Raw genomic sequence first — 14,410 nt, forward strand, 5'->3', positions numbered from 1 at the left:
GAAGGGATCTTCTTATGTTCTTAAATCTAATAATATCAAATCTAATAGAGTGCTACATGTACAGGAAGATATGGACAGGGAGAACCTTCTTTCTTCTTAGCTAAATTGTACTGCATGAGTAAAGAACAAGGCAGAGAGCCAAAATACCCGCTGCAAATGAGTTGTCCCAACTTTGGTTTGATTTCTATATTTAGTAAACATTTGCCATTGGGACACCATTGGACTGTGATCCATATCAGCTGGGCAGGCAACTGCCATCCTTTCTCCAAGTGTTTTAAAAAAGGGACCAGGTACTTATGGAAAGTTGTACCCAGCTCATTGATGGGAATAATGAGGCCGTAGCGTCAAATAGATTGGCTTGTCTGGAATCAGGATAAGGCCGAAAGTGGTACCGACCTCCACTCCCCTCTTCATTTCAATCTTGAATTTTTCCAGCATCTGAAGGAGAAGGAGGGAAAAGACAACAAGAAGTCACATGGGGCTGCCAAATCATGGGCCTCAAACTTCAAAACCTGTCTCTACATAGCAGGGGTTGGCCAGAGCAGTGTTCCTCAACCTTGGCAGCTTGAAGATGTGTGGACTTCAACTCCCAGAATTCCCCAGCCAGCATGGCTGGCTGGGGAATTCTGGGAGTTGAAGGACACACATCTTCAAGCTGCCAAGGTTGAGAAACACTGGGCCACAGTATATGACGTCCCTGATCTATCAAATCATGACTCTTATACGATCTTCTAAAATGGTAGCTGAGGACTTTCTCACACATATATGTGTAACACAAAGGACCAGCCCACCCTCTCAGTATTTCTACATTCTGCATCTTCCATTATGAGATGGTGGCAGAACTGGACTCACGTGGATCAAAAACAGTTGCATCTCCATCTCAGCAATCCTACGGCCAAGACACTGACGTGGCCCAAAGCCGAAACTCAGCCCTCTGAAATATTTGGAGTCCTCGGTATTAAGCCACCTTTCTGGGTTGAACTGCAGAGGTTTGGAGAAAAATCTGGAATCCCGAAACATTGCATAAAGTCCTACCTGGACTAATGTCTGTGAAGAAAAGATGGGGTGGAAAAAGGGATCAGTCAGGCTTTATGAGTTGAAGAGTTGTATCCAGACAGGGCTGAAAGTAGTATCACCAAGAATGATTCTAGCATTTGCTAGATATATCCACCCATCCTTGTCTTGACATGCTAATAAGGAGGACAAGCTTTATCTCACCTCCACAATAAGTTAGGTGATGCTAGAAGACAATACAAGTCACTGGTGGGAACATGGTCACAGGCTAATATGCACTGATTTATTTAAGCTGGATTCAGCGATACTCATAAATGAATAGTTACTCGTTCTTTATTCATAATCCTATGTTCTTCCTTGAGATGGCGGTGTCAGGAAAAAAAATAAATCCTAGCTAAGCATTGAGGCTTAGCACAAGAATTTTCCACTCCCCCTTCTCAGCTTTTGAAAAAACACTACACACAAAGGACTGAAAATTGTGATTCCACCAAGCCAGCAAAAATTGCCTGTTTAGGATAGGGAAGCAAATTGGTGATCACTGATGATCACTCTGAGAACTCTGAATTAACTGAAGCCGTTGTGTTTTTAAAAGGTAGTACAGTTCAATCAATCAATCAATCAGTCAACCCAAATCAATCTACTGCAGAATGGAGGCCTATTCATCTGCTTTCCAACTGCTTCAACATACCACAAATTATTTCCAGTTCTTTGAACTGAGTTACATCATCTGCCCGGTGTGTCTCTGGGCATTTTCTGGGTCTATATCATGAATATCAGAATGTATTCCAATAGTATTATAATATTAATAATATAATAGAAGGTGTATGTGTGCGCATGTGTGTGTGTGCATATGGAATATTAGAATGTATTCTTTCATGCAAGTATGGAATGATGTGCTGCATTGGTTCAGAATGTGGGATGCTCCTTGTGTGATCTCAGGTGAATGACTATCTTCACCAGCTTCAGAACTTTGAGGAAAGGCAGGGTTTGAAAATTGTTAAAAACCGTTGTCGTCATCATCATCATCATCATCATCATCATCATCATCATCACTGATTACTCACATTGGCAGGGATGCAGTAATTTTGAAGGGCAATCTCTTGGGTCGTATATCTCTGTAACGTCACTGCAACTGGATGGAGCCTTGGGTGAAATCAGAGGAAGAAGAGAGAGATTCATGATCTAAAAAGTATTTCTCCAGCCCAAGGAGCTCAAATCCCAGGATCGTGGGTTGCCTTTTCCACATCACTGCAATTCCCCTGGTTACTCAAAATGTACAAAATCAATACACAACTTCTCTAGATGCTCCATGCTATCCTTAATACCCCATCATCATGAATGGGAGCCAAAACTTTGCAGTTTCCATTTGTGGAATGGTCACTGTGGTTTGAGGAGAGAGGGTTATCAAAGTAGTTCTTCCCTCTCCAAGTTCTCTCCCCCCACTCCTTAATTCTTTAATATATTTATTTGGAACTCCCATTGTATTCAATGGACCTCTGCTTCCATGAAATATTTCCCTGGGTCAATGGAGTTGGCCTGCTACAGAATTCCAAAAAGGGGTTAACTGACCCTATCAGCCATCCCTAGGGAGTTAGATTCAGCCCTGAACGGATATAGTCCTACATAGGATTAAACAATAATTATAACCTATATATATTTGATTAGTGCTTTATTTTGAGTAACTCAGTGTTGGCAACTTTAAGACATATGCACTTCAACTCCCAGAATTCCCCATGCAAGCGAAGTACCATGTTACCTTAGTGTTTCTTTGATAACCGCTTTGAGGAGTGGAATGGATTTCATCATTTTCACAACATCTCCCTGAGAAGATGCTCTGGCTGCAGAGATTTCAGACCGTAGTTGTTCCTGAAGGTGTGGCACGCGAGCAAGTTCATACAGAGCCCACTGGAGTGTCATGGAAGTCTGGATGAAAATATGCAATATTGAGCAATGGGTACAATGTACCTTCTCAGCCATTCCTGCAAGAATATGTGTGTTTCCTTTAACACACAATGTTCAGGGTTCCTAACTGGACTGAAGCATCTCTGGGCCTTCTTAGTGTTTATGGTTGACCCATTTAGCAAGGAAGAGGGGCCATCTCCCTTGTTTAGCTCAGAAAGAGGGAGAAAATGTTTGGAGTTGCTGGAGGGAGAGAGAGGGCATTGAAGAACCCATAAGTGACCAGAGGAATGCATGGAGTCCCATTTAATGGCCAGCAGAATGCAAAGGTCACCCATTCCTCAAAGAGTTCTTCAAAAAACTGAATAGAACCAAAGCCACAATTTGAAGGGGACATCATGCTTCCTATCAAGAAGGAACTAATTGGTTGTAACACGGTACCAAAATCTGTCCTAGAGTTGTCCAACTTTTCTTCCACTAAGAGACTTCTGTTCTTCTTCCTCATTCTCAGAGTTTTTTAGAATGTCTAAACCTGCAGTGTTTCTCAACCTTGGCAACTTGAAGACGTGTGGACTTCAACTCCCAGAATTCCCCAGCCAGCCATGCTGGCTGGGGAATTCTGGGAGTTGAAGTCTACACGTCTTCAAGTTGCCATGGTTGAGAAACACTGATCTACAACTTAATTGGCTTTGCAGCTTCTTCTCACAGGCACCACTCCAGATTTCTTTCCACATGACCACAGGAGAAGTAAGGACTGGCAGGGCTGGTTTTTTGTTTATTATTATTATTTGATTTTATTATAGCTACCCACTTCAAAGGACTCTGGGAAACTTAAAGGCTAGGCAGCTGGGTGGATTGCAAGCAATGTGAATGGGATGAGAATGAAAGGATTTTAGTGATTTCAGAGTAAACAACATTCTTAGCTCCTTGTTCTCAGTGTTTTGAGTTCAATAGATGTTGAGATAATTGTGGGTTGCAGGGAAGATGACCAATGATAGTGTAGAAATTCCCAAAGTCCTTGGACATCATGGATCTTTAATAAAGGAACAATTTCATAGATGTCATATATATGGATAGATTGTATGTGGCAGGTACATTTTAAGAGTCTTAATGACAAGAAGCTTTCGCCTTACCGTGTCCACCCCTCCTGCCATCATCTCGGTGATGTTGGCTTTGATGTCTTCAATTGGCATCTTGTTCTGCAGTAAAAGGCTGCACAGAATGCCTCGGTATTCTTTGGCATTCTTCTGGTTTAAACAGAGATCTTGGTAGATGTTCTGTATACATTTGTCCGCTGGTGAGATGGAGAGGAAGCCATGCGCATACAAATAAATACAGATAGCTTGAAACAATAAAATCACTCTGGAAACTTGCTCACTAAGTTCTCACCAGACTAGCAACTTTCTATTCTGTCACTGGGTAAGGCCTGGAAGTATGCAGGATCACACAGCCACCAAGGGTACACTCACCATGCATGAAGATGACATCCCAAGCATTCACATGGTCCTGCCAAAACTTGGAATTGATCCTGCGCAAAAATTCTGGAGGTATGTACAACATTGGTGCGGTGGAATTAAACATCAAGGTGATGGCATCAATGAACCTCTGTGCCTCAGGGTCAATGAAATCCTGAAGAAGTCCCAAGCGGGTACCATATAGGACATTGCATACAGCTGTGGGAAGATAGAGATGGAGAAGATGGATAAAATTATCAAGACCATTTCTCCTCCAGAGGTAGAGATCTCCATCTAATTAATTTGCTGCACATCACTTCCATTTCTCAAGAGCTGGATAGGTCTGTTCATTCTTAACCAGGTTACTGTAATTGTGTATTTTCTGGGTTTGTACACTATTTTATGGCCTTGCACACTCCACTGAACCGTAAACTAAGCCAATGGGCTGTCTCTGCAGATCCAGCAAAGCATCTTCCCCCATGCACACCAACAAAACAGAAGTTAAAATTACCCAAGTATAGTATGGTGAGTAGATGAAAATGGGAGGAGGGGACAGGAGGAGAAAAAAAATACGTGGTTGCCTAATACTTGAGCCAAGCCCCCATCACAAACAGCCCCTCTCCTCCCACTCACATTCCAACGCAAAACGGAACAGCTCATGGGTGAGGTCGGCTGTCAATTTATCTTGCGGGCTGGTGCCAACCTTCATCTGCATTCTCTTGACAAAATCTTCCCCCACTTCGTTCAGGAGGGGAGCAAAGTTATCCACAATTTTGAGGGACATTGCTTCCCTGTTCAGGGCCAGGCGGTCCTGACGCCAACTGTCTCCTTTCCTGGAAAGTAAAAAAAGAAGTAAATTCAGCATGGAAGCCAGGGCCGTTTCAGTCATAATTTCTCCATCGTGTCAGCTGTTCTCCTTCAGGCTGGTGGAGAAGGAATTGTTCTCAAAAGGGGTGAAAATGTCAATGAAATGTACAGGGATTGGGGGAAGGCCTGGTATTTGTAATTTAGCAGATTCCTTTCCTTATACAACCTTCTCCTACAAAGGGCGAGGCTTCGATCCTGTAGTTGCACCGACCATCTTGACTTTTTTGACCCACTGGCAATGTGTCTATGGTTTTTTGGGCTCCTCACATTTCCATTAAACCCCAAGGGGAAACTGTCATAAAGGAAATCCTTCTATGGCATATTTTTCAGAGAGAGACAGGTGAGTAGCCAAGAGAAGTATAGAAAGAGAACTGGTGAAAACCCCAATCCCTTTGCCACTACAATAAAGTGAGCTCATAAATTGCAAAAGAAGTTCTAGAGAAATTCTAAAGTGACCTGAAGAAGACATGGAAAAATAAGATAATCTGGGGAATTAACCATTGTGAACAACTGAGTTCTGATTTCCCTCTTTCTGAATGATCTCCAGCCCCACCCTATGGGTATGGTGTGGGGTTCAGTTGCTTGATGGCAATCATCAGCAAACCTGTGGGCCAATCCTACCACGTCTTGCAGGTTCTTACTTGAGGAGCACCCCACAAGGCTTGTTACGGAAGTCCCGATAGGCGATCCAAGGGGGTACAGTAAATCTCTCCGGGTACAACCCTTCAGATTTGAATAGGATAGCAGCATCTTTTGGATCAATAATGTTGACACTCTCATAACTGCCCAGTTTCTCCCTGTGAAGAACATATTGATAAGCTGTTAAATACTGAATGGTGTCACAGGTTTAAGTTACTTAAAGTGAAATCTTGATGCAGTCCTGGGTGCCCAATTTTTCCCTGCAATATCAGCAGTATTGGGTTAAAGAATGAGAAAGAAATTCCCCGATACTTTCACAGAAGATCTCTCCAGCTTGTGGTCCACTTTGTTTTAGAAGACAGGCCTCTACCAGGATCCTTTCCTGTGTAAGCTTGGTTGCAGAGGTAGAAGAGGTAGTGTGACTAGGTTGGCAACTTGCCGGCAGCTGAAAAAATGGATAACAACATGGACAAAAACTGGTGTAAAATTGGTACCTGCTACTTATGGGCCATGATGCAAATTTAGAAAGAATTAGTATAATTTGCCTAGGAAATGCAATCCATCTTGCACAATTGAAGAAAATTGTGGTCAGATAGCAGCCTATGTACCAGCTTAGTTGTTATCAAGGAGTGTTGAAGGACAACCCAGGGTTGCCAGACTTCATCTTAGGTATTTTTTCATCTTTAAACAAGACTTGGACCTGACAGTCCTTCAAATGGAGTACATCTTCAACCAGAGGACAACTCAACCAAAGGAGGACAACATTTTGTGAAGCAGCATGGCCATCCTAGATATCTCTGACAAGGTTTGGACACAACTCAGTGGGTAGTTCTCAGATCATGAGGATCCTCTAGCAATGGTTTGGAGCAAACAACTTTTTCTCCCTTTTTAAAGAATCGTTAACTGCCAGTAGAGTCATAGCACAGGAGTAAAATGAAATCTTACCATTGTTGTCATTTTAAAAATATTCATCTTCCTCCCCTGAATCTAATGCTCTTCAGCTTACAGCTTTTAGATATTTGAAAACTGATTGCAAGGAGATACCAGGTGTGTAGGAGAGAAGGAGGAGAAGGGGAAGGGGAAGGGGAAGGGGAAGGGGAAGGGGAAGGGGAAGGAGGAGGAGGAGGAGGAGAAGGAGAAGGAGAAGGAGAAGGAGAAGGAGAAGGAGAAGGAGAAGGAGAAGGAGAAGGAGAAGGAGAAGGAGAAGGAGAAGGAGAAGGAGAAGGAGAAGGAAACAAGCAGACAAGGAATGTACAACTACTATAGGCAAGCAAGAAAGCTATCAGTCAACTGCCAGGACCACAAGCTACAGTAAGCAGCCCATTGTGGTGTGTTTCCTGCCTGGAACTTGGCCTGGATCTCAGTAGCAACCAGAAGAGGAGCAACCACGGTGAGGCAGCCCCTCGTCCCAACAAGTGCAAGAACTTTTGGAGAGAGGCGAAGGTTATATGCCACTTTACACCCTTTAAGACTTTTATTTGTTATAAGGACTCACCATCAAAGACTTATTTGCATGGCTCCATCAACCTGCAAAGCCTAGTTAACCCAGGGCCACAGGAAAGAGGAGTGCTACAATAAAGCATTTTGTACAGTTATCTGCTGCGTAGTGGTGGTATGTCCAGTCCTTGGAAAATAAAGAACCCTCACAATCATTAACCTGCAGTCCAATCTACTTCACAAGCTCATTTTTGTGGGGCAATGCTGGGGCCAGGGAGTGGTGCGTACTTAGCTTGAGCCCCTGGAAGAATGGGGCAATAGGAATCCGGCAAATAAATCATAAGTCTGTTGCCATCCGCAATCATCCGTTCTTTGTGCTCAGAGATTAAGGACTTATCATAAAGGGAGCAAACAGATGAGAAATGGGGGGGGGGGTCTTATGGTAAAACGAAACTAGGCCCCCACCGTAGATAATGAAGTTCTATTCTTTATGTCTCAACGGGTAACACAGGGGTTATAAATCCCATCATAAAACATAGATTAAAAAAAACTCTCCTAGCAAATGACATGTGGGTAGATGAAATATGGATCTATGCAATATTTGTCTTTCAGATATATAGAAAATGATAGCAGTCCTAACCTTTTATTCCCTGAGAATTGGTAGTCATAGCAATCTAACTGCACTGAGAAATTCAACTCCAAAATACAATGGCTGGGTTCACATAACAGACTAAACCAGAGACCCTGGTGGACCCCAAACCCCAACAGTGGCTGTGTTCACATAACTTCTCCCCAGCCCCAAATCAACCCAGATATGGCTTCCTATATTATCCTGGTTTGTACCAGATGCTCAGACAACGGTTGGGTTCCAACAGCACAGTGAACTACACATTACCCAGCCTTATTCCAGCCTAATCTAACATGTTTGGTTCTGGGTGCTAACCTAACCTAGCCACAAGAAATAGACCGCCTGTCCATGTTTCCTTAGACCAGTGTTGTCCAAACCTGGCCACTTTAAGATGAGTGGACTTCAACTCCCAGGATTCCCCAGCCAGCATGGGGATTCTGGGAGTTGAAGTCCACTCATCTTAAAGTGGCCAAGTTTGGACAACACTGCCTTAGACTGTAATGATTAGAGATAACAATTTCGAACAATAATTAGCAATTTAGTAGTCCGTAAATTAGTAATTCACTTTAACAATCATGTATTATTAGAAACAATAAGACTTCCAGATGCTAGTTAGTAAACACCCCAGTGGGCAATTCCCCTTGACTCTAGTACATTGCAATACAGGGATACCTGCACAGAGATAAAAAATGCTTTTCCATCTGGGTGTATTGCAAGGGCACTGAGTTCTCTGCCCTGATGTACTCCGTCAACCTACAAATAGATTTTGGAGCATCAAAATGGTCACTCTGCGCTAAGACCTTTCACCCAGAGGCTCATTAAAGGTTGTCCCCTTTGCATCCTTTTGAAGTGAAAATGCAGGGACCGAATTGGGAATGTTTGCACTCACAACAGATGCTTGCTGTATTTTAAGCCTGCCTGCTTTCTCTCTGTAGTATATTTAAGAGCCTTTGGCTATTTGATCATGGTTGCAACAGAGTTTTGGGACAGATAAACCTTCGGGAGTTTGCAGGTCTATTCTATTTCTTAGCGATAATCTGTATCTTCAGGAGATAACATCAAAGAAGAGAGATGAAAAGGAGGTAAATAAAGGGGATGCTACAACCGGTCAGGTGCACAGCCCAAGCACAAAACATTTGGTGTTGCAAGCCCCCCCCCTCCACCTTCAAAAAAAAACTTCAATCAGATTTTTAAAGAATGGTTGGAACTGATTGCTCTTAAAGGATCCTAAATGTTCATCTGGGAGAATGACTCCCTGATTTTCTGAATCAGAATGTTATTTTTAAATATTGTATGTCCCTGCAGACTAATAGAGGAATATTTAAAGCAAACGAGCAAAACGCAGTGTAGGGCTCAGAGGTGAGAAAGAGAAATGAATTATTGCAACCGTCCAGAGGAAAACCAGCTATTAATTTAGAGCAAGCAAGAAAAAACCCCCTGTTTATTAACACCTGCAAACCATCCTGATCAAAGTGATACAATTGGAACAAAGTTTTGTAGTTTGAGGAAGAAGAGTGGAAAAAGTTTGGGAAAGGAAGCAGAATTCCACCAGATCTAAGAGACCCCCTTACCTATAAATAGGACCAAAAGTTTGGAACTTGTCCACCATAATGTTATGAAGGTTGTGGAAACCATCATCCTTCCAGAATTGATATAGATTAAACCAGCTGGTTTTCCAATTTCCTGGCAAATCGCTGAACGGCTTCAGTCCTCTCCCCTGGACAGGAGGTGAACGTATCTCCCTGGCAGCTGTGTGAACTTGGAGAATGCCGGGGCTGGGTGCGTCTTCAGGGCAGAATAGGATCCGCAAATGATTGGAGATGCGCAAAGCAGGAATGAATGGACGGTGCCTGGGCAACATAGCCACACAAAGGAGGAAAAAAATGGGGAAAAAATTAAGGAGGGAGGGAGGTGAGAACTCAGAAATCTGCACTGAAGGCAAAAGTCCTTGAAAATGATATGAGACCTCCAAACTGTGATTCTTATTGTCATGGCATGGTTTGCTCAAGGATGCAGACTGTCCAATACGGTTAGTTCTGAAATCCTAGCCTATCTTCCCATCACATTTTTTAAAACATATAAATATGAGTTCACGCACACACACTCACACACAGATCACAAAGAGACTTGTTACATTTAAAGCTGTATCTCCATGTATGGCATGACTGTATTTGTGAACGCACAGTTTTATTGGCAATATTTTTTTCTCCAATGCAAAAATATATATATATATTTTCAATAGTCCAAATAAATATAGGTTTATTGTGACTCTGCTCTAAGGCAGGCTTCAGCTAGCAAAGCATTGACAAATGCTTGTTCCTTGCTAAATGAGCTCTGTGCTAAAAGATGAAAGCTGTTAGGTTACATTTAAAGCTGGCCTTTATTATAGAATATGAGCTCCATGGAGTTGGGTGCCCAACTAGTCCAACATTCTCCTTGGTGTAAAATCAGCAGTGTTGATTGTCTCTGTCCAATCTCCACTTTAATGACTCCATTGGAGCAAGACCACCATGGGGAATCATCACAGTTGTTCTGGGTCAAACACCAATGCCCCTTTCCCACAATTTCCACCCATCTCTACTAGCCTTGCACTTTTGGTCAAGAGAGGTCAACTCTGTTCAGCATAGCAACCTTTCAGCTATTTAAGACTACAGTCACGTTTCCCCTTTGGGGTCACTGGGGCGTTCACATGGGCATATTTTGCCAAGTCTTTTGTTCTGGTTTGGGTTTTTTGCAGCTTAGAGGGTTGTGTGAACCAGTTCAATGGGTTTGTTTATGATTCAGGGTCTCATGCAAACCCCCCAGATGGGTTCACTCAACGCCATTCCACACGGGACGGCTGTATCATTCTGAGACTGGCCTATCCTTGCATATTTCTCCATAGGGTTTCAGGCCACCTTAACATATCGATCCGATTCGCTTCAGAAGTAACTCCACTGTTTCCTTCTTCTCTGCCTCCAAGGGTTTGACTGATGGAGGAACTGGGACACAGCACCTTTTGTTGACCAAAAGACCTAAGTGTCCAGTAGCATTTGGGGACATATAAGAGACCTTCTTGAGCATGAAACTGAGCAAACTCAGGGAGGCAGTGAAGGACAGGAAGGCCTGGCGCAATATGGTTCATGGGGTCACGAAGAGTCGGACACAACTTAACGACTAAACAACAACAACAACAAAGAGACCTTCTTAGTCCTTCAGATGTGGACCAACCCAGCCAATGCAAAGGATCCATCCTCAGAGTGAACAGTTGTGATTATGTCCACAGCCAATCAGCCTGCAAAATTTTCTTGGACACACATAAACAAACAAAAGAGGTGTGGGGGGGGGGTTGTTTTTTTTAAATTTCTTAGCGGCAGAGCAGAACAGAGAATGAGAGATTCCAGCAGGGACAGGCTTTGGAAAACATGCCAGAAACTGAGATTTGTGTGCATGTATGAGAGTGTGCAAGATAATGGATTCTATTAATGTTGGGTTTAGATGCAGGCTTGCATGTGGACACTCAGCAAATCTATGGCAGATCTCTAACTGGATTCTGAATCCACCAGGTAGGCACTACTGACTTTTTTCCCTATGCTTATAAATCTCAACAGAGGAATATTCACCTATTCATGTAGCTGGAACCCCTGGCATTGTATAGGGTTTGGTAGTTAAAAATAAAATTCATAAGTTCAAGGCACTGGGTTTTTTGTGTTTTAAGAGCATTCTTGGTGTAACTATTGTTTTGCATGCTGAAAACAATATACTAATATGAAAATAGGCTTCTCAGCATAGTGACCAGAACAGGATCTTTCTTGTTGTGAGAATATATTTTCCACTAGAATTGTTCTGCTTTTTCTCTGTGTTTAGATGAGATTTAATATATATTTTATCTAGTCAAGGGCTTATCCTTGCTATTCAATTGCCCTATTGCCCAAGCAGACAAGCAATCATTTCTGGAGGGCAGGAACAGATAATGTTTTTTTGTACACACCCCTTCCTTTATCAAATTTGACCTCTGGATATGTTTTCAGCCGCAGTTTTAAAATATTCATTTCCCCCTTTATGTTACCTTGAGCACTTCTGCATATGCTGGCTTGTGCATTTTATTTATTACAGTCTAACCCCACCATTTTATTGGTTACTTTTCAGAAGAAGAAATGTCCCCTTAAATAAGTTCATGGTTACCCTGATCTCTAATAGCTTTGAGAATTTCCTTTACCAGGAATTGTTTTAATTACTATTTTTCTTTCCCTGAGCTAGCTATCTTTCCCTGTGCTTTTTTGTAAAGTCCCGCAGTATACTATTTCATCCTTCTTCCACACTTGAGATAGAAAGATTTCAACCCAACTCCCAAATAGCCCACCAAGGGAAAAGCAGATAACTCGGAGAAAGAAAAAGAATAATTAAAAACAAAACACAACCACAATGACACATTTTTGCCAAGGTTTGAATCACCAATCTTCTGTTCACAAGACAAGTGTTATAATCGTTATGGAGTGTGAATGTGCCCTGAGAATGCCCTGGAACTCCTACACAGCTTGTTACAGGTCCTTTAAGTGCTATTTAAGAGCTGTAACATGTTTTAAGGCTATCATGCTGTTTTTCTCAAAGGAGGTAGATCTTTTCTCTTGTTAAAAGTTGGAGTTTTGAACAGATATATTATTATCCCCCCATTTTGCCTGCTTTTCTGCCACAACCTTGCCTCTTTTTATGACTTTATCCCCTTTTTGAAATAGTCCTCTGCTGTCTCCCCCTCAAAATTGCCATTTTCAGCCACTGAAATATTAACCAGGCCCATACATTGATTGACCTCTGCATCCCAACATATTTAAAGAAACTAGTTTCCAATGAATATATTCAAACTTTTATTTCTGATAATCTTATACTTTATTACACAGACATTCAAGAAACAACTTGATCCTGCTCCTCCTCCTCCTCCAACTTTTCAACGTCAAGCACTTATTAAAATAGCAATTTTATATGTACCTAGCACATTACATACCTTGCCAGTTTTATTTACTAATTTAGAGGAATAAATAAGTTTTTATTGTACAAGACAATGGCATGGGTAGAAATTCGAAAGCTGCCTTCTGAGATGTATGCTTTCCACAAATGTTGGAGAGAAAAGCCATGGTCAAGGTATGTTTAATATCCAATTATTTTGCACTAAACTGAGATCTTTCCCTACGTGTTTAGCACAGATTCAGGATTCAGAACTGCATTAACTGAAGAAAGGAGACAATTTCCTTCCCTCTTGATGCAAGAGCACAGGGACCTCCAATGAAATAGTAGGAAGGGGATTCAAGGCAACAAAAATGCTCTGATTTCATTACACAACGGGTCCATAATTCTTGTGGTAGTGGCTACTGGTTGTTGATGTCCTGAATGGGAGATCAGACAAATTAATGGAGAAGGGGTGAATCAGGAACTGTTATCCTTGGCTCTTCAATAAGGTCTATATGCAAGAGTTGTCTCAGATGGGAGGAGCCTTCTTTGTGACCTTCCCAAGGTCACACTTGATGATGGGAATCAAGAGGCCATAGAATAAAGTAAATTGTCCTGTGTGGCATCCGGACAAGATTAAAAATGGATTCGACTTCTTCTGTGTTCTTCATTTCAATCCTGAATTTTTCCAATGTCTGGGGGCCGAGGGGTGGGAAGCAAGAAATACACAGAGTTTTCATGGCCTCACAGTTCAGATTGTAGAGACCATTGTTTATGCTAGCTGGAAATTCTAGAAGTTCTTACACTAAAGTATCTAGAAGGCAACCAGTTAGTTGAAGAAGGCTCCTGTAAATATTTTATTTAAATTAATATAATATGTCAACCCTCTCTGTACTTCACATGTAAATACTGTCGTCTTTCACTGAGATAAAACTTGGGAAGAAACTATTTCTACATGTAAGAAGAGAGAAGGTGTATCTTCACAGCAACAATTAGCCATAATATGTGGTGCAACTGAAATGACAAATCATGGTTCTCACCAACTTCTAAACTGGTAGCTAAGGACTCTCCTACTCCCTCTCTCCCACATACACACAAGACGAAAGGCCAGGACCTCCCCCTGTAATTCAATTTTGGGTCTTCCATAATGGGGCAGTGGTAGGACGGGACTCACATTGACCATGAACAGTTCCAACTCCATCTCAGCAATCCTACAGCCAAGACACAGATGTGGCCCAAATCCAAAGTTCAGTCCTCTGAAACAGCTGGAATCTCCAGTATTCAACCACCTTTCTGGGTTAAATTGCTGAGGTTTCTTTAAAAATCTGGGATCCTGGTACATTGAATGAATACCTACGTGGACTAAGGTCTGTGAAGAAAAGGTGGAGAAAAAGGGTCAATCAGGTTTGAATCATGCCTCCTTCATTTCTGATCTTTGGGGCTACAACAATAATATAACTATTTTATTTATGTTGTTTCAGATCCATTACATATCTTAATGGAATCATATTTTGCAAAGACTCTTAAAAATCAGTAGGAGTTAAATTAG

At 41.9% G+C, this 14,410-nt stretch overlaps 1 protein-coding gene across 1 annotated transcript; it reads right to left on the reverse strand.

Moving 5' to 3' along the window:
* Positions 1–315: 315 nt before the first annotated feature.
* CYP11A1 (cytochrome P450 family 11 subfamily A member 1) lies at positions 316–9,724 on the reverse strand. Its single transcript, XM_007430101.3, has 9 exons — positions 9,510–9,724; positions 5,876–6,031; positions 5,001–5,200; positions 4,383–4,586; positions 4,047–4,207; positions 2,771–2,937; positions 2,079–2,157; positions 853–1,047; positions 316–438 (listed from the first exon to the last, which is right to left on the reverse strand). The coding sequence occupies exons 1-9, from the start codon at positions 9,545–9,547 to the stop codon at positions 316–318; spliced, it is 1,323 nt and encodes a 440-aa protein (XP_007430163.2). The 5' UTR covers positions 9,548–9,724.
* Positions 9,725–14,410: the final 4,686 nt, after the last annotated feature.

Source organism: Python bivittatus, unplaced genomic scaffold (assembly GCF_059951505.1).
Source record: "Python bivittatus isolate LINGU-HERP-01145 unplaced genomic scaffold, Pbiv_v1 ctg000530_np1212, whole genome shotgun sequence".
Classification (NCBI taxonomy): domain Eukaryota; kingdom Metazoa; phylum Chordata; class Lepidosauria; order Squamata; family Pythonidae; genus Python; species Python bivittatus.